The sequence below is a fragment of the Nannobrachium achirus genome (assembly GCF_963921795.1).
Source record: "Nannobrachium achirus genome assembly, chromosome: 18".
Taxonomy (NCBI): domain Eukaryota; kingdom Metazoa; phylum Chordata; class Actinopteri; order Myctophiformes; family Myctophidae; genus Nannobrachium; species Nannobrachium achirus.
The window spans coordinates 44,191,948-44,217,778 of NC_137825.1; the positions used below are offsets into that span (position 1 = coordinate 44,191,948).

At 42.6% G+C, this 25,831-nt stretch overlaps 1 protein-coding gene across 3 annotated transcripts in view; it reads left to right on the top strand.

Annotated features, from left to right (window-relative positions):
- The window catches only part of mpp2b (MAGUK p55 scaffold protein 2b), a gene marked incomplete at both ends in the record, with an annotated part of 81,914 nt that overhangs the window by 41,704 nt on the left and 14,379 nt on the right, over positions 1–25,831 (top strand). For all 3 annotated transcript variants that reach the window (XM_080748001.1, XM_080748002.1, XM_080748000.1), the window contains 5 exons: positions 9,220–9,375; positions 10,222–10,377; positions 14,374–14,601; positions 24,002–24,133; positions 25,545–25,647. In XM_080748001.1, coding sequence (XP_080604127.1) covers positions 9,220–9,375; positions 10,222–10,377; positions 14,374–14,601; positions 24,002–24,133; positions 25,545–25,647 — 775 coding nt within the window. The remainder of the gene's footprint in view (positions 1–9,219; positions 9,376–10,221; positions 10,378–14,373; positions 14,602–24,001; positions 24,134–25,544; positions 25,648–25,831) is intronic.

A 25,831-nucleotide genomic window follows, 5' to 3' on the forward strand; every position in this document is an offset into this window, starting at 1 on the left:
TTTTAGTATTCGAATTATTCGACCTCAAAGTATTCGAATAGTCGAATATTCTACAGGACTGGCCAAACTATCAAATATTAAGTAAGCAAGAGGCGAACATTGTGAAAATAGCCGATCTATATGCTCACAACGCCGATCTGCTATTTTGCACAATATTTATCTGTGGAACCGAGTCACATTAAATGTAATACCTACAATTCCAAGTGCTTGTCAGGGTGGGGGTCCCCAGTTCAAATATGTTTATTTTGGGGGTCACGACCTAAAAAGGTTTGAGAACCCCTGGTATAGAGCATTAACAAATTCATCCACCAGGGGCATTGACGACTCATTCTTATGACTTCCTATCTAGCCAAGTTTTATAAAGTATATAATTTTTAAAGAGAAAACAATATAAAAAAAGCGAATATTCGACTTCGGTGAACAACGTCGAATAGTGACTTTGATATTTGAATATTCGAATATTTGGTGAGTGTGTGTGTGTGTGTGTGTGTGTGTGTGTGTGTGTGTGTGTGTGTGTGTGTGTGTGTGTGTGTGTGTGTGTGTGTGTGTGTGTGTGTGTGTGTGTGTGTGTGTGTGTGTGTGTGTGTGTGTGTGTGTGACTCCGCGGCTGTCCAGCAAGGTTGCGCGCCTGCAGTAAACCCCCGACCTTGCTCGAGTCACCAGACTACGTCGCATTCAGAACCACTCACCACTCGCAAATGAGTCTACAAAGACGATTAGACCTGTAACGAGCGAATACGACGACCTGAGCTATCAGCCTGCAAAAAGCGCTTTGACTGCGCATGAACCTTATCAGTTATCTCCCTGACACCAAAAGTCATCGCTCGGTATCTCAGGAAAGGATCGGGAAGTGTTGTTTGAAGTGACGCTATAGAAGAGCTTTTGAATGCTTGCTTTTAGAGGTGAAGGCAAATGCTCTGGTCACCTGAGCATCAGTCATAAATAATAAAAGACACCAGTGTCTGGTATATTTTTGTTATGATCGAGAGGGAGACAGCATAATGGTAGACCCGCGAGTGAATGCATGACGGGACGAGACCTGATCTGAGGTCAGAAGTAGAGGATGAGACAAGAGTGGATTCTACAGATATAAAAAGCTAGATGCCTCATTCGCCTCTGCTCATTCATTGGAGCGACGTGCAACAATTGTAGTCTGGGCTTCCTGGAAAAACCAAGGGATAGCTGCCAGTCAAAGTGACTACTGGCCAATCACAACGGGTCTTTCTGTGACTTATCAATCCATCCATTTCCTGATGTTGCGCGGCTGCGCAGCTCAGCTGTTCTTACAGGCTGCGTACGAAAATACCCGCCCCCATCTGCCTCTGATTGGCCTAGCAACTTCCGTTTGTGTGATGTACGTGGAAGCGATGCACACGGATTCCCTTGGTCCCCCCATGCATATGCACCAGAGCCGAAGGAGGCGTCTACCTTTCTATGTCTACTGGTATGGTGGATTCTTCCTCCCGTCCCATTCCACTCCTGCAGAAAAGAATCCTGAATCCCAGGCCAGAGGCCAATCCCAGGCCAGAATCCAAAGAATCCCAGGCAAGAGTAAAAACAATGATATCCCATCACGTCCTACTCCCGGTACAATGCTTCCCGCTCCCACTCAAAATGACTCCCGCTCCCATCCCACTTTAATTCATGTTGATTGAATGAATTCATATAAATGTTCTCCCTGTCCTTTTGGTAGGGCTCGGAGAAATGGTAAAAAAGTTTTTTTTCTTTATTATATAAAAACTGTTCTGTCATGATTCCCGTCCGCTCCCGTTGATTTCTCATTCTTCCCCTGTTCCAATCCAGGGATTAATAAAAAAATCCCAATTCCGCGGGAATCCATGGGAATCCCGAAAAAATCCATGGTATCTTTTCTATATATTTTTGTATTCACTATATGGTATCTTGAAAACTATTATGGTCATGTGATGTGTCATGTGACTAACTATCCTATAAAAGGAAGACAGTGACTAATGATTTCCACCTGATGAAGGCCAGCTGATGGCCGAAACTTCGTCAAACTTTATGTTAACTTTTAATATAATAAACACTGTGGAGCATCAGCTGTTGTGCGGACTTCTATCCTTTTTAACCCCGAAAAAATGTCATCGTCTAGTCCGAAAAATGTGGAAAAAGATAGGGTTTCACACTCTCAAATCACAGGCCATAGAGAGTTCTGAGGTGTTAAACTACATTGAATGAACCAAGACGTTGCAGCTCATGCGTGCACACACAGGCCCAGTTACACACCATGCAGATATATATACATTATATTCTGCTGCGTGTCCCTAGCTGTCTGTTGTGAATACTGAGCGGTGTAGCAGGGTGTATCTGTTGGTGTCTTGTTGTCTGAGAGCCAGACTCTGACAGCTTGTTCCATCAGGTTGCCAGGGTCTCTGCCAAGACACACAGGACCCGCTACAGCACCACAGAACCACTGTGTGTGTGTGTGTGTGTGTGTGTGTGTGTGTGTGTGTGTGTGTGTGTGTGTGTGTGTGTGTGTGTGTGTGTGTGTGTGTGTGTGTGTGTGTGTGTGTGTGTGTGTGTGTGCGTACATGCGTGTGCGCACGTGCGCATGCATCCTTGTGTGCACATGCATGTATGCAAGTATTTCCGTGTAATTCTTCTCTGTTTATGCCTGTATGTGTGAATGTGTTTATGCATGCATGCGTCCTTGTGTGCACACGTGTCTATGCAACCCTGTCGGGCGCAAAAACCTTGTATCTCCGAGTTTCAAATGTGTGTGTTTATTCGTAAATTAAAGCCCTACTTCATCATACAAAAGCGTCGCACAGAGGTAGTGAAAGTAGCAGATCTGCAAGCACACAACGCAGCGTTATGTGCTTGTAGATTGGCTATTTTCACTATTTCAAACCGTTTTTAAAAATTTTAAGAAAAAAGGGAAGGATTTGGACATAGTACAAGTTTCCACCCGACAACAACGATATGTTTTGTTTTCTGTGTGTGTGTGCGTGTGTGTGTGTGTGTGTCTGTGTGCGTGCGTGCGTGTGTGTGTGCATGCGCGTGTCTGTTTCAGTGTGTCCGTTTGTGGATGCACCGCATCCTGTCTCTCCCTCATCTTCTCAAACAAACAAGCTGCACGTCTGCCAGACTGTTGCAGAGTCCCAGAGGACTCCTCTTCCTCCATGGGATAGCCTGACAACATGAACTCTCATAAACAACACGGCTCACTGTCACTGTTGCCATGTCTGCCTGTTATTATTTATAAGCGACCTATAGGGCTTGTTTTTTTGGTAAAGTCGCTTGTAAATATTGGTCGTTGCGGGTGGCTGTTTTTTGGGGGGCTTGTTTCTGAAGTGTAGTTGCTTGGCGGTTCTCAAACATTTTCATGTTTTTATTTTCATGTTTTTTTAGACCTTTATCAGGCTGTCTTTATAACGTTGTTGTTGGGTGGAAACCTTGAATGTCCAAAACCGTTCTTTTTGCATTTATCATTTTAAAAATGATTTAAACTAGTGAAAACAGACAATCACCGCGAGGCGTTGTGTGCTTGTAGTCTAGATCTGCTGTTTTCACTACTTTTGTGTGACGGCCTTGTATGATGAAGCAGGGCTTTACTTTGCGAAAGAACGTACACATTTGAAACTTGGAGATACGAGGTTTACACCTGACAATGACGATATGAAGGCCTAAAAATGATGCCTGATGACTGTCTGAAAAAGACAGAAATGTTGTGATTTCCGGCAACAAAAAAACACTTGTTTGCATTTGAAGACGGTGTGCAAGAGTTTTTTCTTTTTCAGTTTGTCAGACCTTAGTTTGGTCTTATTAGTCTTGGTCTTGCAAAGTGCTCTTGTGGCCTGGTGGCTTCTTTTGGGCTGGTTTTCATAGACCTGGTTGCATGTCTCTATCACAAAGTCTGGCAACCCTGCTTACTATGTGCTTCTCAGTGTGCCCTCGAGATGTTAGGAAAAGCTATTGTGTAAATTATTTATAATGTGTGTTTTATAGACAAACAGTGCGAAGCATGAATAAGTGATGTGGGCCTGTATCTTATGATACAATGAATACAATTATGAGCTGCTCTTGTTGCGCCATGTTAGCGCATTAACTAGCATTTGTGTGACCCAAACTTCAGAAACGGTCATATACTGTACTGTACCCCCCTGAGACACTGGACATATTACACACACACACACACACACACACACACACACACACACACACACACACACACACACACACACACACACACACACACACACACACACACACACACACACTCAAACTGCATTATTGCCTTGACTGTACTCTACCTGCCACTCTACTTGGACTATTAGTGGGAAACAACATAGTAAAAATGAACACACATGCAATAAAACCTATACCAGTATTGTGTAAATAACCAGAAATATCCATCCACATGCATACTACTGTATTACTATTAGAGAGAGAGAGAGTGCTAGCGAGCGAGCTTGCAAAACTATAATGATACCGATATAATACTTCGATCACAACACATACTGTATAAGGTTACACTTGCAGCTTTTAAATGGCGCCTGCATGCATCCGGTCACCAAGTTCATTGTCATTTGAATTAAACCACTGGTGATCAGATTGTCTGTTTGGCTATTTATTGCTTTTTGATGTTTGTTATTTCACATAATTAATGCTTGTGTAGGCGTGGTTTTGTTCAGGCAACATTTGGAAAAAATCCATTCCTGTACAGTTTAATAACCCAGTGCGACTTGCTCACTGTCAGTTACATTGTAAACTAATAATATTCTATTATGCAGAATGTCCCTTAAATATTAGAGTAGTAGACATTGTGATGATATTTAGTTGTTACATTATGACTAGTGGTGTATGCATTTCTTTTTGGCTCTGAGACTGCAGTGCCATCGGCATCAGCTATTCCACAACTAGACTGTGATTTACCCTCCCAGGTAAATCTGATTTATTTCACGTACCTCCTAACTCAGTGGTTCTCAAACTTCTTCATGTCAAGGACCCCCAAATTGACACTTCTTAGCTCGGATACCCCCATTTGAAAAGATATTCCAGGGACTCTCAGAGTTCCATTTGTACATTCTCAGAAGTACAGACCCATAAAGGTCCATTTGATTCCTAACTATCATTTACCTGGGGAGTGAGGACCCCCTGGAACTGCCTCAAGGACCCCTGGGGGTCCCTGGACCCCACTTTAAGAACCACTGTCCTGACTGATCCATGTACCCCCAGGGCTACGTGTACCCTATTTTGACAACCATGGACTAATGGTCTTTGCACACTGCTGCGTTTTTCGGGCCGAATATCGGAGTGAATTTCGGAGTGCGTGAATAAAAAAATCAACCTCACGTTATGTCAATCACATTTGCACACTGCCGCCCGTTTCGTATTTATTTTCGGACCAGGGTTGATTTTTTCCGATTTTCGTCCCTTGCTCTCTCTCCCTTCCCTCTCTCTCTCCCTGGCCTACGGCTCTCGGATTTCCAAAACGCAACGAAAACACGCAGTGCAGTGTGCAACCACCTTTAGAGTATCACTTGATTTTTTTTAAAAAGTGTTAATTCGAATTTTAGTGCAGACACTAAAACTTTGCCAACATTTTACTATGATAGCATTGGTTTAACATTTGTGGTGGCATTGCTCTTCGGTCACAGTCTCCTATATCATTTCAGAGCAGACAATGTACCTCAACTAGACTCGGTTTTACTCATTTATATTCACAAGATGTTGCTGTTCTCCCAACTCCCATAAAAAACTCTCATAAAAACCTCCCAGAGAAGAAAGTGTGACCCCTTCAGTGACCGCCAGTGTCACACCAGACTGAGCCAGTCACTTAGTACCCTCTGGGACATGATCAGGCCATTCATCGCCATCAATACTACTAGGCTCGAAGGCTGGCGTGTGACAACTGACACTATGTTGAGTAAAAAATGCCGACCCCCTAGTGCACTATTGGATGGATGAAGTGAAAAATTCATGTTTGTTGAAATATTAATGCTTCCCAGCACAAAGAATATAACGTCTGACTTAGTTTTATTATCTGCAAGGTGTACTATTCTATACTATTGTGCTATAGAGGGAGATTGGACTGCATGGAGTTTGCACTTCATTGTGTTACTGTTCTATTATTATAATTTTTTGTGATGACTTATGAGCAGAAGGCAAGGGTTGCTATATGCAGCGCACAGTCCTTTTTGTGCTTATTGTGGTGTCTTTGTATTGTTGTGCCCTTTACAACGTTGCTAATTCTCACAAATAGGCCCACAGAAGTAAGTAAATATTTCATGAGGAATTGGTCAGAGGATACTTGCCCAACAATAACACTAATGCACCTGCACGCTGTGCATTCCTGTTTAAAGGCCAGGCCTGGAAAACAGACGAATCTGCCAGTTGTGTGTGTGTGTGTGTGTGTGTGTGTGTGTGTGTGTGTGTGTGTGTGTGTGTGTGTGTGTGTGTGTGTGTGTGTGTGTGTGTGTGTGTGTGTGTGTGTGTGTGTGTGTGTGTGTGTGTGTGTGTGTGTGTGTGTGTGTGTGTGTGTGTGTGTGTGTTCAATACGAGGGTGTACCTAACCGAATGACCCTGTGCCGAACAATACAATACATCCACATTCCCCTGGAACCCCCTCAAGGACCCCTAGGGGTCCGCAGAGCCCATTTAGAGAACCACTACCCTAGAGGTTGGGTACCGTATTGTTCAAAGTTAAAACAAAAAAGTATGTTGTTATTAAAATACATTTATAAATCAAGGACATTTCTGTTTATTTTTTGTATCGAAAAAGTATCGAACCGTGACACCAAAATATCGAACCGAACTGAACCGTGAATTTTGTAAACCGTTGCACCCTTAATAGATTATTAGCCCTATAGATTATGCCCATTCATGGAGATCCCTGTCTGAACCAGCTGCACATACTGTATATGGGCTGTCTTCCTCCATATATGGGCATTCCCATATGAAGTCCTGTTAGATATGGGCTTCATATAGATGACATCAGGGATCTCCATATATGGGCATAAAAGGGATTCTGTTAGTGTGGTTCCCATGACATCACAACATACAATACATTTTATGCCCATACATGGAGATCCTATCTGAGCCAGCCACACAGATATGGACCATGTCTTGGCCATCTGGCCAGTGATGTATATCGATGACATCAGGGATCTTCATATATGGGCATAAAAGGGATTCTGGGGAATACCCAGATATGGACTTTTACATACAGTAGGTGATGTCACCTGTGATATCACCTGTGATGTCACAGTGATGTGTCAAGGGAACCAACCCATAGACTGTAAAAATGTGTACACACACGGCTTCATGGCTTTACGTCTACGCGCAGACAAGCTGTGACATTTCTCATGGTAAACTGCGACCTTTGGTCGCAACCAGAGGCATTTACCGGTATTTTATTTTATTTATCCCCCCCTTGGAGGTTCCACACAGAGATTCCAGACTAATATCTATCTATGCATTGATATTAGTCTGGCCATGCCAGGCTAGAATTCACTGCAATAACGATACATCCTTAGTGCAAAACGATCTAGATTTGCATGGGAATGTCGAAATCTTGATTTCATGGCATCAATGGGCATGTTTGATACCATCGATTTAAAAAAAAACTTTTATAAAGGTCAAAGATCAAGGTCAAACTCTGGCATTGTGGGCCTTTGGTGGTTAATAATCGTGGCAGTGAATGAGATATGATGCATAGGCTATTAGGCCTTAAGTGGATAATAGAAAATATTACAACAATAAAGTTTAGTTATGACCTTGCTGTCCCATGGTTGTCATGTACCTCATGCTACGATACCTATTGCATATTGTGTCAGAATGTATTGTGGTATAGTTAACTGTACATCACCGTTGTGTGGAATCCCCACTCAATAGCTGCCTACACATATTTCTGCATCTCTTCATTCAGATCTGTGTGAAATTGTGTGCATGTTGAACATGCTCGAGTCCTCTCCCATATTTACCCATGTTTGAAATGCTCATATTTATATGTTGCTATATATAGGGGGAAAAATGGTTTTCAGAAAACCTTTTAGAATAGGCCTCGGGTCTAGATGGGTTAACCTGTTAAGCATAGTATCAATTCATCTTAGGCTAATTGTCTGCAACAACGGCTGAGTAAGGCAGCGTGAAAAACAAGTGCAACTCCAGCGTCTGTGAAATAGAAACCTTTAATGGGGGGGAAGTTGAACAAAAGAACAGAGGTGCCGTTCGGAGGTCTTAGCTGTGGCGTCTGGAACAAAAAGAAGAAAGAGGAGTGTCAGCAGGTCACTGCTGCAGTCAGCACTGTAACTCCAGAGCTGCACACATTCAAAGAAATAAAGACGACATGAAGGAGCCGAGTAACGGCATGGCCTCCCCGTCCAATCTTTAGCTATCGTTAGTAAGTTACTATGTGTGCAGTTTGCGAAGCAGCACAAATCACTATGTGGCGTTCAGTGGCGAAGCAGCACTATACAGGAAAAAATGCGGATGGCCTTGTCCCTGCATTGACAAACTGGCTCCTCGTAGGCATGGCTACTCAGACTGGTATGGTGACATGTCTTTGGGCCAAAAGAAAATGCAATCTTTACAAATATTTCACCTATAAAGTACTATAGTGCTCCACAAGTACGATGTGCTTAGATGTTCACTTCACCAGGCATCTCCTCGTCGTGCAGTCTGTTAACAACCTCCCTGTTCGGGACGTGACATGATAGGCAAACATTAGCAAAAACAGTTGATCTACAAGCTCATGACACAGCTGAACGTGGCATCATACGGCATGAGTTTGTAGATCTGTTATTTTAGGCGAAGAGATTGAGGGCCCTTTTCCACCGGCAAAGAACCGGTTCTGGTTCTTTTTCCCGCCCATGGGATGAACCAGAGGCCAGAGGTAAGCTTTTCCACCGAGAACCGGAGTTGGTCTGAACCGTAGAAGTTGGTTCCGAACGGGAACCACAAAATCTTTGGTTCCTCTGGTTCAATCATGGTTCAATCTGGTGGAAACGCAAGCCGGTTCGCAAGAACGAACCAAGGTTCCAAGAAAGTTGAACCGGCACTGGTTCTGGAACCGGTTCTTTGCCGGTGGAAAAGGCCCTTTAGTGTATTTGGGAAAAAAGGTGGAGACCAAGTATTGGGTATAAGTCATTTAGATAAATTAGCAAAACATCAATTGTCCTTGCCAAATGATTCTGATACTAATTTGGATCCCGTGCCTGTTTCTGGTTCTTGTTCTTCTGTGCATCAACGTTCCAGGCCCACGAGCACTTCGAGGAGGAGCCCAAGCTGGAGGCGGTGAGGGAGAACAATGTGGAGCTGGTCCAGGACATCCTCAAGGACCTCACTCCGCTCGCGCACCGGAGCGAGACCGCTGATGAGCTGGCTCGCATCCTGAAGGAGCCCCACTTCCAGGTTTGGAGAAATCAGGGGGCCTTGACGCATCGGATCAGATCAGATCAGGGCTGGCTTGTGAGAGACCGCCTTTCATGCCACAACCTTTCATCCCCTTTTCAAAGTGCTGGCTGATCACCCTTATCTCACAGAGCCAGCGTGGATGTCTCTGAATTTGATCCCTTTAATGTATTTTAAATTGTGTGTGCGATTTAAAATAGCTGTATGAAAATGTACTGCACAGACCAAACACTGTGGCCCTCCTGTTGCATCACTACCACGTGTGTTGATATTAGGGATGGGACGATAAGCGATATTATTGGTTGTCGTGATAATCGTATAGTGGAGATTTAATTTATTTATTGTGACATCGTCTTCCGCCATGTACTGGGATCAATTCCCCTTTTATTTGCCGAGCTGCATATCCGGTACCACTTAAACCCTCTATAATTGGTAAAAGGTACTTATAATACCGGTATACACACTTGTCTTTTTTCTACTCTCTATCAAATGTCTTTGCCAAAAAATAGCAGATCTACAAGCTCACAACACGTCGTGTTGCGACCCGTTGTGAACTTGTAGATCATCTATTTTTTAGCAAATGTTCCACCCCAGGATAATGGATTTTGATTATCGCGATAATATCGTAGATCGCGATTTCTTTTGTCACAATAACCTTGATATGACATTTTGATATCGTCCCATACCTAGTTAATATACCCGTATCACTACTGAGCCACTGTCGGCAAGACAAATTCCTGTAGAGATAATTCTTCTTGGTGAATAAAATATATTCCGAACATATTCATCATCGCCATCCTCAAAAGCTCCCAGTGTCTCTCTTCTTTCCCTTATTTTCACCCACAGTCTCTGCTGGAGACCCATGATTCGGTGGCGTCCAAGACCTTCGAAACGCCTCCCCCGAGCCCCTGTGCCTTCATGGATGCAGCCTTTAACAACCAGCCCGTGCCTCCTGATGCGGTCAGGATGGTGGGCATCCGGAAAGTGTCCGGGGAGCACCTGGTAAGACCTGTCAACCAGTGGCGTCAGTTCAGCAAAAGCTAGGGTATGGCAAAAGATAGGAGTCCTCATGGAAAAGAGGCATTACATTTTGTATAACACGGTTCTATTGTGAAAATAGCAGATCTACATGCTCACAACGCCTCGCAGCGCGAGATCGGCAAAAAAAAAAAACCCTAGTATTTTCAGTTTTTTACACAGGTTTATAATTTATGGTTTCTTGGGCTGGATATGGCAGCCTAGAATGGTTGTTCAAGTGCAGCTAAACTTGGCATGTTAGTAAACGTGCCACAATTAACAATAATGCATTGCACCTGTGCAGCTGACCTGCGGAACCTGGGAATATACCATTTTGTCAAGATGGGGAGAATACAAGTGTGCGGGAATATAATTATAATACCTTGTTAAAGTGACCATTTTGTTAAATTTTGTAGTTATTTTACTGTAATTTAACAACATAATAACCAGCGCAGATAGACAAAGAGATATTTTCCACCCTGGACCCAGGGTATGGCGGCTGCATACCCCTGCCATACCCAATTGACGCCCCCTGCTGTCAACGAGTGAGAGCGCTTCTCCTCGTCTGAACCGTGAAGGATTGTGCTGTGTGTACTGGCTGTTCCCCCGCCTTATCTAATCTCTCTCTAGGATCACAGGAGCATGGGTTCCGTTCTGGATGCACTGTGGGGCCTGGCCTTGTACTCCTTAGTGCTATATTGACTGCTTGTTGTGTTGTGGACCTGCTGTAGGAACTGAGCCGTGTTCTGCAGTTGCACACAGTGTTGATTTTGTTGACTAAAACTATGACGAAAAATGTTTGTCGACTGCGTTTTTTTCAGTGACGAAAACTCGTCGTGAAAATAAAACGAAATAAAAACTAAACTATGATGACTAAAACTAAGACTAAATATATTGACAGTTTTGTCGACAAAATAAAAACTAGACTAAAACATTAGGGAGGGACTAGTGGAGGAGAGTCATTTTGTTTGGTTGCTCTCAGGTTTTGCGTGCTGAAAATAGCAGATCTACAAGTTTGTAGATCTGCTATTTTCAGCACACAACCAAGTGTAAAATCAGTCATTACGATGCCATCAGGGCTTGCCAAAATACATTACAGTTGACTAAATCAACTGTAGATTTAGTCGCCTAAAATCTTATGATATTTAGTCGACTATTTTAGACTAAAACTAATACTTTTCAGGCAACTAAATTATGACTAAAACTAAATGACATTTTAAATACTATGACTAAAACTAAATCAAAATTTGCTGTCAAAAACAACACTGGTTGCACATACAGTATGTCACTTTGGCTGTAAAGCAGTAATTCTATCGAACAATTATCTTTCCTCAGTTTGCCACATCACAGAATCATTTGTTATTAACTGACAAGACAGATTGTAATCATTTCTTTTTTTTACTTAATTTTTATTTTCAGATTGTAATCATTTTAAAAATGGACAAAACCACAATAGTCTTTCTCTCTGCCCTCCACATTGGTCTCCACATTGGAGTTCAAATAGAACAACTTCAACTAGGTAATAGTTATTTGAATATGGGAATGCATTAGGAGATTATTATAGTATGTCTTTATATGTAGTGTTGTGTCATGGTGTTAACTTGGTGATTTGTGTGTCGTTGTAAGAGGAGGAGTATTGCCTTTAATGCCGGCTGGCATGTAGGGACAGGGGTGTCGCACCAAATTCTGGGCCCCGGGTACAAGGATTCACTGTGGGGCCCCTGTGCTTTAACTATTGAAAAATAGCAGATATACAAGCTCACAGCGCGGCACCGAGTGCCGCGCTGCAAGCTTGTAGATCTGCTATTTTTTTTAAATCATAAAAATCTTTGAATATTTCAAATCCTTCTAAGGTTTTTTGAAAAATCTATGTTTCGATGTCAGTGGAGCTCAAACCTTTTCATGTGAAGGACCCCCAAAATGATATGTATTTGGCCACGGACCCCCATCTCAAAATATTTAGTTCCAGGGACCCCCCAGAAGCAAAATTTGAGTCACAAATGTTCGCTTAAAAAATACATATATTCAAAGATTTGCACACATTTTCACGACTTTTCAAAAATAGCAGATCTACAAGCTCGCAGCGCGGCACTCGGTGCCGCGCTGTGAGCTTGTATATCTGCTATTTTTCAATAGCTAAAGTATAAAATAATTAAGGCCCCTCCACCACCTTGGGCCCTAGTAACTCAGTCCCACTTTCCTACCCCTTGTGACGGCCCTGTGTAGGGAACAAAGGATCTCCACTCCTGTCTGCTCTGGGCCAGCGTCTTTATAGAGCCCCAGGTGAGGTGATGCAGGGTCTTCATCTCTCTCTCTCCACTGTCCTACGCCAGGTGTTCTTGGGTCTGCCTCTTTTACGTTTACCATCTGGTGTCCAGTGAAGGGCCGGTTAGGTGATGTTGTCCTGCTCTCTACGGATTACATGCATGCCCAATCCCAGGGCGTCACAAGGGGGGGAAAGTGGGACTGAGTTCCTAGGGCCCAAGGTGGAGGGGCCTTAATTATTTTGTACTTTAGCTATTGAAAAATAGCAGATATACAAGCTCACAGCGCGTAAAAAGTTGTTAAATGTTGTGAATATACTGTATGTATATTTTTTAAGCGAACATTTGTAACTCAAATTTTGCTTCTAGGGTGTCCCTGGAACTAAATATTTTGAGATGGGGGCCGTTGCCAAATACATATCATTTTGGGGGTCCTTCACATGAAAAGGTTTGTGCACCACTGACATAGAAACATAGGTATTTCAAAAAACCTTAGAAGGATTTGAAATATTTTTGAAAAATACACTAATTTTCACGATTTTCTAAAAATAGCAGATCTACAAGCTCGCAGCGCGGCACTCGGTGCCGCGCTGTGAGCTTGTATATCTGCTATTTTTCAATGGTTAAAGTAGCCTACCCAGGGCCCAGAATTTGGTGCTACACCCCTGCCCAATCCAATTCCACGGTCTTCTCATAAGGATGGTTGTAAGACCTTGACTATAATGGGTAGGAAAAAATGAGTTTTTGTTGTCCTGGTCTAGTCTTCTTTGTCTTGTCCTTTGTTTTTTTTTTCTCTTATCTCCTTCTTTTGTCTTTATTTGGACTGCACCCCGGGCCAGTGTAATAACTGGATGATGGGCGCACTACAAATCCCGAAACAATGAACATACAGTATAATGGGTGTTTTCACTAGCCTCTCTGCAATACAGTATTGGGGCCTGACTGACAACCTAAATCAAATTTTTGTGGATTTAAACATTTTGCTACCAACATTGGTACATGTCCTCGTGCACAATTTAACAAACATTCAGAATACAATTAATTACAAATTAACCAAACTACCCTTTTGGCTAATTCTAGGTATAAGACATGACTAAGGAAAGACTCAATATATCAGAAAATATACTATTTATTACCATAATATTATATTATGCTAATATTTATTTTGCATCTTTTCTGATGTAATGATTCTATATTATTAATATAGACGTCTTTTAAGCAAGCATACAACATTGGCAATTCCCCTAGCGGAACTCGGCACCTAGACAATACTGTCACAGAAAACCTTTTATGATGTCATCTCAACGAAAGTTAACCAAATCAATAATGTATTGTTGGTTTGTAAAGGTTTCGCTGCAGGCTACACACATTAACATGATGAAACTGTTTGAAATGACATCCAGTGTTATGTAAGCTAGTTCGCCTTAGTATGAATTGTGGTTTATTTGGTATTATTTAGTGGAGTGACTGATAGGAGACCTTCCGGGCTGTTGTCTGCCTAGCTCACAAACTACAATCAGCCTGATAAGTATGTCATGAGTCAGGGTGTCCACTCCAACAAGGTTAATTGACCCATACGGTGATGTGACAGGGTGCAGTTTTGGGTGCATTAACCTTGTTGGAGTGGACACCTCCCAAGTGTCAGGGCGAACACTCTTAACCACGAGGCTGGTCTTCCTGTGTGTGTGTGCGTGTGCGTGTGCTTGTGCATGTGCAGGGCGTGACGTTTCGTGTGGAGAACGGCGAGCTGGTGATCGCCAGGATCCTCCACGGCGGCATGATCGACCAGCAGGGCCTGCTGCACGTGGGGGACATCATTAAGGAGGTGAACGGCAAGGAGGTGGGCAACGAGCCCAACCTGCTGCAGGAGATGCTGAAGGACGCCAGCGGCAGCGTGGTGCTGAAGATCCTGCCCAGCTACCAGGAGCCTCACACCACCAGACAGGTTAGCAGCTACCAGGAGCCTCACACCACCAGACAGGTCAGCAGCTACCAGGAGCCTCACACCACCAGACAGGTTAGCAGCTACCAGGAGCCCCACACCACCAGACAGGTTAGCAGCTACCAGGAGCCCCACACCACCAGACAGGTTAGCAGCTACCAGGAGCCTCACACCACCAGACAGGTTAGCAGCTACCAGGAGCCCCACACCACCAGACAGGTTAGCAGCTACCAGGAGCCTCACACCACCAGACAGGTTAGCAGCTACCAGGAGCCTCACACCACCAGACAGGTTAGCAGCTACCAGGAGCCTCACACCACCAGACAGGTCAGCAGCAGCAGGCAGTGCTGTAAGGCAGTGTTGTTTTTGACAGCAGATTTTTGATTTAGTTTTATGAATAAAATGTCATTGAAGCGGGGGCACGGTGGCGCAGTGGTTAGCGCTTCGCCTCACAGCTAGAAGGTCCTGGGTTCGATTCCCGCCGGGGGACGCTGTGGGTGCTGGGGGCGTGTTTCTCCCTCCGCGTCATCAACGCCCACACCCTAGGTGGGGTCGGCGATAGGGCCTTTCTGTGTGGAGTTTGCATGTTCTCCCCGTGTCTCCTAGGGTTGATACCCTCACAAAAACATGCAGTAATCCTGGTCTCAATAATGCCTCCCCCTGGCCAGCCGGGGCGCCTGATGGAGGGGAAAGGAACTGTTTGGAATAACGTGTTCCTTCCACGCGCTATGTCCATCCCGGGGAAATCCCCCCTGTCAAGTGAAAAGAAACAACTTGGACTACTCATGCATAGAAGGAAGCATTGAGGTCAGTCCGTTGTCTCCCCAGGCGCGGCAGAGGGAGTGCAGAGCCCAGGATTACATAGGCAATTGGCACTGGGTGAAAAAATGGGTTGCAAAATCGTGGGATAAAAATTATATTATAAAAAATCAAACCTCGGTTCGAAGTGGAGCGGTGAATCTGAGCAGCTATACTGTGTGTGTGTGTGTGTGTGTGTGTGTGTGTGTGTGTGTGTGTGTGTGTGTGTGTGTGTGTGTGTGTGTGTGTGTGTGTGTGTGTGTGTGTGTGTGTGTGTGTGTGTGTGTGTGTGTGTGTGTGTGTGTGTGTGTGTGTGTGTGCCTGCACAACAGCGCCCCTCCTTTAACATGTGTGGCCAATCAAGGTATTGCCAGGCTACGGACATAGCCAGCCACATAGCCACATAGCCAGCCACATAGCCAGCCACAGACATACCTGTCTATTGGGAGCGCTTTCACCGCTCCAAAAAATTTCATTGAAGCGGTGAAAGCTGCTTCCAAGGAGTGGCTTTGTCTGTCCCGTACATGTTTTTTTTTTTTTTGAGGATTCCCATAGATTCTCAAGGAGTGACTTTGTCTGTCCCGTACATGTCCCATACTTGTCCCGTGCATGCAGAATTGAGGATTGGTCAAGCTTCACATGACAATTTGGCCCTCCAGACAAAATCCTTCATTCATTCAGAATTCATAAAGATATAGAACTAAAGCACATAGAAAGTATAGATCTAGAACACAGATTTCATAGCTCTAGAACACATAGAATAAAAATTCACCGCTTCACTTCGAACCGAGGTTTGATTTTTTAGTTTTAGTCATAATTTAGTCACCCTGAAAAGTTTTAGTTTTAGTCAAATTTTAGTCGACTAAATATCATGAGATTTTAGGCGACTAAATCTACAGTTGATTTAGTCAACTGAAATGTATTTTGGCAGGCCTTGATGGCATCGTAGTGACATATTTTACACTTGGTTGTGTGCTGAAAATAGCAGATCTACAAGCTCACAACGTGTCATGCTGCGATGCGTTGTGAGCTTGTAGATCTGCTATTTGAGAGCAACCAAACATAAAATGACTCTTCTCCACTAGTCCCTCCCTAATGTTTTAGCCTAGTTTTTATTTTGTTGACGAAATTGTCAATATATTTAGCTTAGTTTTAGTCATCTAAGCTTAGTTTTTATTTCGTTTTCGTCAGTGAAAAAAACGCAGTCAACAAACATTTTTTGTCAGAGTTTTAGTCGACGAAATCAACACTGGCTGTAAGGCAGTGGGTTCTCAACCTTTTCAGGCCACGACCCTCCCAAATTAATCATATTTTAACTGGGGACCCCCCACCCTGACAAGCACCAAGAGTTGAGGCATTACATTTTGTATAACACGGTTCTATTGTGAAAATAGCAGATCTACATGATCACAACGCCTCGCAATTTCCGATTTCCGATGCTTTTACTTCTACTCTCTACATCTCAGGGGCAAATACTGTACTTTTGCTCCACTACAATTATTTGAAAACGTTAGTTACTAGTTAGTTTGCGGATATAATATTATAAAACATACATAAATCATATTTAGGCCTTTTTTTTACCTTGGCTATTTGAAAATATCCGATTTACAAACTCAAAATGCAACGCATCGCGACACATTGTGCGCTTGTAATGTAGATCTGCTATCTAACATTTTGTACTTTTACTTGTGGTACTTTAAGTACATTTTGATGCCAACACTTTCATACTTTTACTCAAGTACATGTCAAAATCATATCAGTCAAAATATCGCTCCAAGTTGCAATTGAAAGTAAGAGCACAAGTCACGACGAATCAGAGCAGATTTATTCTAGAGAGATAGAACTCCACCATGGGCCAATAAGAAGATCTTAATGAATATTTTGTCATTTGTCTCTATATCCCGCTGGGTCCTTGGCTTATGTTTCAGTACACGTGGGCATTAATCAACCATAACTTAAGGCAATAATCTGACTGCAACAGCTGCAGTCAGATCTAATTAAAGGCCCAATCCTGAAGTCCAGCAGTCATTTGTAATGTTTCAATAACAGGGTTTTTAATATGGGATAGACAGTTAACCAGCAGACAATAACTATACTCATGCTACTACTACAACACACAGTTCCACAATGACACTCGGGACTCGCAGGCAGTTTCTGTTTCAAATTAGCATACATAATGCCGGGCTGTGTGTGGAATTGAAGGTATTGTTTTGGAAATGCGGGTACGGACTAGGGCATTCACGTCTTTTGCAAGTCGACTCGACTCAGTAAAAAGTTGAGTTGAAGTCGACTTTATCGTTTTGATGACGTCATCACATTGACGACGTGAACGGGGGACAAAATCTGAAAGTTACTCACCTCAATAGCCTAAAGCGATCCTTTCTCCCTTAATACGGCTTCTGTTTTGATGTTAATATTATAGATTCCACTGCAACCAGCATTGAATAATAATAATCTTAATTCCTATATAATGTTGGATCCAACAGGATGAAGTTGGTGGCTACTGTTACAACTTCTGACTGCTAGCACACTCACAGCTGACATTTATTTTATGTTTTAATTCTTTTCGACTTTGGACTTTCCCTGGTGGGAGTCGACTTGTGTAATGAAGTCGACTGGGTCGACTTGTTGACTTTTTGGTTAATGCCCTAGTACAGACCTTAACCACCTTCGACCTGGCGTCCCATATGCTAGGCATGTCTTGTCTTCCAATCTTTGAAAAATGTAAAACATTGGCCTGGGCCACAGGGTAGTGGTCCAGGCACCTAGGCTGGTAATCCAGCACTTGCAGCGTTGCAGGTTCGAGTCCCGATCCGGACGACCATTTGCTGCGTGTCACCCCCCCCCCATCTCTCTCCCTGTTTCCTGTCAGCCTACTGTACACCTATCAATAAAGGCAGAAAAAGCCCCAAAGAAATCTTAAAAATGTAAAACAATGACCAATGTTTAAAAAATTACTGACCTATAAGCTCACAATGTTTGGCAATGTGATGCGTTATAAGCTTGTAGATCGCGTGTGCTAAATGTCCCCACAAGTATAATATAACTCAAGAAATAGACATCATATAATCTTTCTTGTCCTCACAAGAGAAACTGTTGTTCAGGGTTGTATTAGGCATCTTGATGTTAGTTTTAGGGGTTGGAGTTATGCCTGATTTATTTCAACCGCCAGGTCTCAGTATGGATCCGCTATTATCTGCATTCATAAAATTGCCATTCTGAATAATATGATGTCCTCTCGAGTGTAGTAATACTGGGTGGGTGGGTGGGTGGGTGGGTGTGCGTGCGTGTGTATGTCACTCACGCTAACATCTGTGTGTGTGAGAGTGTGCATGCGCAATGCGTATGCACGCGTGTCCTTCAGTTGATAACCTTGTTCACCCTGCCAAGAATTACACATCCGCTCCTGCAGCCTCTGCAGTTGCAGCTTTTATAGATGGCACGGGCTATTCTGTATTAATACACTACCTCCATTACAGTTTTGTCACTTATCCAAATGTTTTTTTTTTCCTGAGATCTACTCCACTAATGGAATTTTCGGCTCATACATAATGGATCCGAGCATGAAAGACTTTGTAAAAGTAAGAAACGGCACCAAACCTCTCCCAAAAGGCAACTCTTGTCTTTTCCGCCCACGTTCACGTCAGACAGATTGTTTCAGTCTTTCTGACTGTTATATCAAAGACTCATAGGTTATTCACCATCTAGTGATACAACAGCATAGAAAAAGATAAAATGAAAGCGGGCCGTCTGGATGTTTTGCTCTTTTACAGACGATAGTACAAAGTAGAATCAGAATGTGTGCACTCTGAGTTACAAATGGATACATGAACACTGAGGATTGTACTGTGTAGTGCAGGGGTTCCCAAATCTTTTCAGCTCAAGACCCCAAAAAGGTGTTGTCAACAGTATTCTGGGATAGAGTAGAGTAGAGGGAGGTTGAGTAGGACTTTGCCTTTTCCTTTTTTGAGATAACATGATGTTAAAGATTGGAAGGAGAATCCTTAGTGGTGGCAGAGGTGAGAGCTCTAGATTTGTTTCTACCCCAATGAACATGCATTTAAAGTTGTATTATTGTAACTTTTGTTTGTGAACCAAATCCAGTCTACCGGTATATGGTAGAGAATGTTAATGCAATATGGCATACAATCTAGATCTAGATATTGTGTCAGGTTTGACACAAGATTTGACACGATCCTGCTTCTGGTATGACAGATTTTCACCTGAAGGTCAAAATGATATTTCTCCCTTGAGCAAGCAGGCATCTATTAGCTCAATGGTAGAAATGTCAACCCTGCACACTGGGTTTACATCAGGGCCAGAACAGGAACATTACATGAATACTGGCCTTAGTGTTTCAATATCAAGTTCATTTGTCATGCAAGAACAGGCACTGAAGAATTTCAGGATTTCCTCATCAAATTGCTTACTTATACTCAATTAGACTAGAACAGAATATAGACATATAAAGTCAAATATACCAGAATATACTAGATTGTCCTGCAAGCTCGATTTCCAGTAGCTCTTCTCTGCACTTCTTTGAGCTAATACGGCCGATGATAGATGGACAAGCTGCAGGGATTTTTTTTTACCAGGACTGCCTTTTTTTTTAAAGCCTCCAGATCATAGTCAGATAGCATCCCAATCCAAGTCCTTTCAGGGCTATCCTTTAAAAAAAAGAGAGAAAAAGTAAAACGATTATATTCTTAGCTTTGGCATTTCACTGCGTTTCAAAAAACCCTAGACTTCAGAGTCTTGGTAACCATTTGAGGATTTCCAAGCTAGCCTTCAGAAGTAGTACAGCATTCCTCTTTATCTTTTCTTAGGATATTAAGCTCTTAGGATTTCAGAACCTAATTCAACCTTAATATATAGGTGGTCTGTCTGTGATATCGACACGGGTGATTTGGCTGCATATTATACAGCAGTGTAGGTACAGTAGATAGTATAATGCAGTCATTCTCAAAGTGGGGTCTGGGGATCACTAGGGGTCCTTGGGGAGGTTGGGGGTACCCAGGCAGCAACATTTCTTAATATAGCATCAAAATCAGTGTAACCACTTTATCCCTACTTCGGCAATGTGATAGAGTTTGCAGATCAGCGTTTAGTTTTTAATCTTGAAAAATGTTTTTGAATATTTTAACAACGCAAATCGTGTAGGGGGTTCCCTGCTCCCTAGAACAGTGGTTCTCAACCTGTGATATTTTGGGCGGTCCCCAGATGATTAACTTAATGTGCAACCTTGTTTTCTCACTCAACAGTAAACAAACCAACATAAAATATAAGTGTATAGAGGGTATCTGCACATTTCTTAAAGGGGCACTCCACCACTTTTCAACCTTTGTTCATATAATTGATCCTCACTCAAAAATAGCTTTTTTTTTTTTTTTTTTTCTCAGAGGAGGGCTGTGGGCATGTCAGAAACCCATCGTCTTGTGACATCATCGATTGCCAATCCAGCTTATAGAAACTGCAGGCTTTCTATTCCTGAATAGTTGCAATTTTAAAGTGGAAGCCATTGTTCTCGCGATAATAAAAATCTAAATATTTTTTCAAAAATATTGATTAATTTTTTTTGTGTGGAAAATGATGTCACAAGACGATGGATTCTGAACTTCCCACAGCTCTCCTAGGAGACTTGGACTGAGTAGAAAAAATCAAACCTCGGTTCGAAGTGAAGCGGTGGACAGATAAAACCTCTATTCTGAATGTATTTGTGGCTTACTACATTTTTTAAACCCTGAAGGCCAAATTATCATGTGAAGCTTGACCAATCCTCAAAGTATCCATTCATCTAACCGGGAGGGACATCGACATTTTGCTTTTTGAAAAAGCCTATTCATTCTGGACTGATATTTTACACGTACGGGACAGGAAAAACCTGTTCATTCTGGCCTGGAGTGACCATATATGGACATAAGGTAACATACTTTGTGTTTTTGAAAAACCCTGTTCATTCTGGACTGAGATCACCATATATGGTAATTAAACGGACATTCTGTGGGACAGGAAAAACCTGTTCATTCTGGCCTGGAGTGACCATATATGGACATAAGGTAACATACTTTGTGTTTTTGAAAAACCCTGTTCATTCTGGACTGAGATCACCATATATGGTAATTAAACGGACATTCTGTTTTTGAAAAAGCCTGTTCATTCTGGACTGAAATGACCATATATGGGCGTGATACACACAAAGCCATTCATTGGAAGCGGTTTTCACTGCTTAAAAAAATTGTGATATTTTATCATGAACATTAGTGAGGACCTATTATATGAAGACAGGTTGAAAAGTGGTGAACTACTCCTTTAAGGACTTTTTAATACCTCTAGAGCAGGGGTAGGCAACCTTAGGCACGGGTGCCAACATTGGCACAGGGGAGGGTGTTCACCGGCACACTGGCAGAAGTGCGAGAGAGAGGATTTTTATTTTAAAAACACATCTTTTTTTAAAAGTGGTCAATTAAATGAAGTTAGCTAATTTAGAGCAAATTTCATAGTGCAAAAAGTTCTACATTCATTGAAACTCTAAACTCTGACTGGGGAGGGAGTTGGGAAGATAGGTGAGTCTAATGATCGCTATAACAATGTCCTGCCAATTAAAATATGTAAAAATATTTGTCATTAAAATTTATGTTGACATGGCACATTGACAATCAAGAAAATAAAAACATGCCACTTCATTTCAAAAAGGTTGCTGACCAGAAATTGTGAAAATAGCCGATCTAAATGCTCACAACGCCTCGCAATTTTCACAATAGAACCGTGTTGAACAAAATGTAATGTCTCAAGTCTTATAACTCTCAGTTCTCGTCAGGGTGGGGGGTGGGGGGTGGGGGGGTCCCCAGTTAAAATATGATTATTTTGGGGGGGCCTGAAGAGGTTGAGAACCACTGCCTTAGAACAAAATATTCGATGATGGCGGTCCACGGCAAAATTCACGTTAATTTGGACTTTGTTGACATGAAAAAGTTTGAGAACCACTGGCCATGATGTATGCAAGGATATTGGATGATTTCATTTGTTCCCAGAAGTGCTCTGGGCATCCAGGCTACATTTCACTGTCCTGTCTGTCTGCTACGGATGCTGACAGCTCCCTGTGGCGTGTGTGTGTGTGTGTGTGTGTGTGTGTGTGTGTGTGTGTGTGTGTGTGTGTGTGTGTGTGTGTGCGTGTGCGCGTGTGCGCGTGCGCGTGTGCGTGTGTGTGAGAGATCTGTCACTCACGCTAACAAATATCTGTGCAGACAGACCCAGACAAGCATATGCACTCAAGCGTGCACACACACATACAGTAGATGTTTGTCACACACACACACACACACACACACACACACACACACACACACACAGTAAGGCTTACAGTGTTGGGGTTGCATGCATTTTTGTTCATGCATCAGTTCAGCATGAGGAAACACTGTCAAGTACAGGGGGGGTGGTTGCCATGGCTACTCATGTTGTCTCTGTTTCTCTCATTCACTATCTATTTATATCTATCCATCTGTCTGTTGGTCTGATCTGTCCCTCCATTCTGATTCAGCTTGAAGCATTACCGTACTCTTATGAACATTATATATGGTCACTGTCGGGTGGAAACCTTGTATGTACAGTATGTCCAAAACCGTTCCTTTTTTATTATTGTACTGTCCTCCTAAAGGTGTCTCTTAACCCAGGGGTTTTCAAAGTGGGTGACGGGGCACCCTGGTGTGCCGTGGCGGCAGTCCAGGGGTGCCGCGAGATAATTTGATAATATTTGGGAGTTATTTGGACACTTGAAAAAAGATTTAGTATCATTTTAAACTTGAAGTACAAAGTTATTTTCAGTCAGTTCTAACCAAAATAGCCATCATCTCAACGTTGTCCTTGCAACATAATCACTAAAATATCGCCACTGTCGGGCAGAAACCTTGTATCTCCAAGTTTCAAATGTGTACGTCTTTTGGTAAAGCAAAGCCCTGCTTCATCATACAAGACCGTCGCACAAAACTAGTGAAAACAGTCAATCTACAAGCACATCGCGAGGCGTTGTGTGCTTGTAGATCTGCTGTTTTCACTAGTTTAGTACATTTTATAGATGATACAAAATGAACGGTTTTGGACATAAAAGGTTTCCACCCGACAACGACGATATGCTAAATATAAGGTGCTTTAGGGGTGCCTCGGATTAAAAAAATATTTATGGGATGCCCTGAGACAAAAAGGTTTGGAAACCCCTGTCTTAACCATCAGCAGACAGCCAGCCAAACTCCCTTGAATAATACACAGAGTCAGGTGTAGCGTTCTAGCTCCAGTTTTTATGAGGCTTAAGTTGTGCATGTACAAAGGAGTAAACTGAAATACAGAAAACAAACACAAACTAAACATGACAAAAAATAATCTTACAGAACAATTATTGTTGTTAAAACGAGTTAAAGTAGTGAGCCAATCTACAAGCACACAACGCCTCGAGCATATTTGTCACCTTAGTCAAACACTGTATCTAATTTCTTGGATGAAAGAAACTAGGGTTAAGGCACTGTTCAATCTCTGTTAAACTCATATATTTGATATTATTTCTCTCATAACTTTTTTCTTCTTCTACTGGGGCTTTTTCCTATGTCTCCTCCAGGCGTTTGTGAAGTGTCACTTTGACTACGATCCCTCCCACGACAACCTGATTCCTTGTAAGGAGGCAGGGCTGAGCTTCAGCAGTGGAGACATTCTACAGATCTTCAACCAAGAGGACCTCAACTGGTGGCAGGTCAGTACAGCAGCTCTCGCTCATACATTAGTTTGATTAACTAACGTTTACTCGACAACGGTCTCTAGAGAAGACGGCAAAACTTTGTTGCGTTCTTACTTGTTATTCTGCGTCTACATTGAAACACGTCAGCATTGAAAATGCTGTAATGTGCATGCCATGTCGCTAGGTGGCGTACATTTCTTGATACACCTATCAAACAGGCTCCTAAAGACATGGAAAGTATCCTTCAGGCTGCACAGTTAACCCTATTAGTGCCTATCCCAAACAAGTTCGGCTTTATTTCAATCCAATACAATATTTTATTTGCTATTTTACTTACCCCGAGCTGCTTGGAGCAACGTGGGTGGTCCTTGCTCGTCCAGCGCTTGCCAACGAGAGACGCTAGATGGTCCGACGATTTATTCCATTGAAAATGGTTTAAAATAAAGTTTAGAGGCCCCCCAAAAAACCTCAATCTATACTGTCGGCGGCGCGACAGTATAGATAGGGTGCCTATCCCGAACTAGTCCGGGATATTTAATAAAATGAATTATTTAATCGGAGGCCTCAACGAAGCCCCAGTCTAAACGTCCATCCATGGCCGGGACTTAGACTCGGCCATCCACGGGCCGTAGTCGCACTAACGGCCGCATCGCGCCGCCCACTCCAATAATAAATCACATCTTTAGACAGGATTTTCTCCGGATTGTGTTCCCAGACCCAAAGAGAAAGTTTTTTGCGACTGAAATAGCTTTAGATCGGGCTTCTAAATGGGTTAGCATTTTGGCTACGTGTGAGCTAGCTTCCTCCTCTAGTCACCCATAGCATTGGCTGGAGTGAAATCCCAAGGCACTTGGGACAGTGTCGACGGAAGCTAGAGCGAAGGTCTATAGAGAAATTTCTGGCACTCTAGCGCCCCTTGTGGCCGGCGGCACTGTATGAGTTAATATGAATTGGGTACGGGGATTTTACCATTAACAATCGCAGAATGTGTCCATTTATAATTAGGCCTGTCACAATTATTACATAATATTTTAGGTATTCGCAAATATTTTTGCATAATCGTCATAACCGTTCCATGATGAGAAATGTTCAAACACTTTCAAAAAGTAGTGGAATTAGCAGATCTACAAGCTCACAACGCGTCGCGATGCCATGCGTTGTGAGCTTGTAGATCGGCTTTTTCAACTATCAATGTTCTTTCTATAAAGTTGTCAAATATGTCAGTCATTTCTTTGTATATTTAGGTTATGTGTCATATCTGCCATGTGCAACTTCAAAGCCTACAAGCCAAACAAAAATGCAATTGTCAACGACAAAAACACAATTAAATCGCTAATCGCAATTATTTGACTGACAATTAATCACCATGTAAAATGTCATAATCGTGACAGCCCTGATCATGATGATGATTGTGTGTCCTCCACAGGCCTGTCACTTGGAGGGAGGCAGCGCGGGCCTCATTCCCAGCCAGCTCCTGGAGGAGAAGAGGAAAGCCTTCGTCAAGAGGGATCTGGAGCTCGTTACTACAGGTGCAGCAGTGTTGTTTTTGACAGCAAATTTTGATTTAGTTTTAGTCATAGTCTTTTTTAACAAAATGTCATTTAGTTTGAGTCATAATTTAGTCACCTGAAAAGTATTAGTTTTAGTCTAATCTTAGTTGCCTAAAGATTTTAGGCGACTAAATCTACAGTTGATTTAGTCAACTGAAATGTA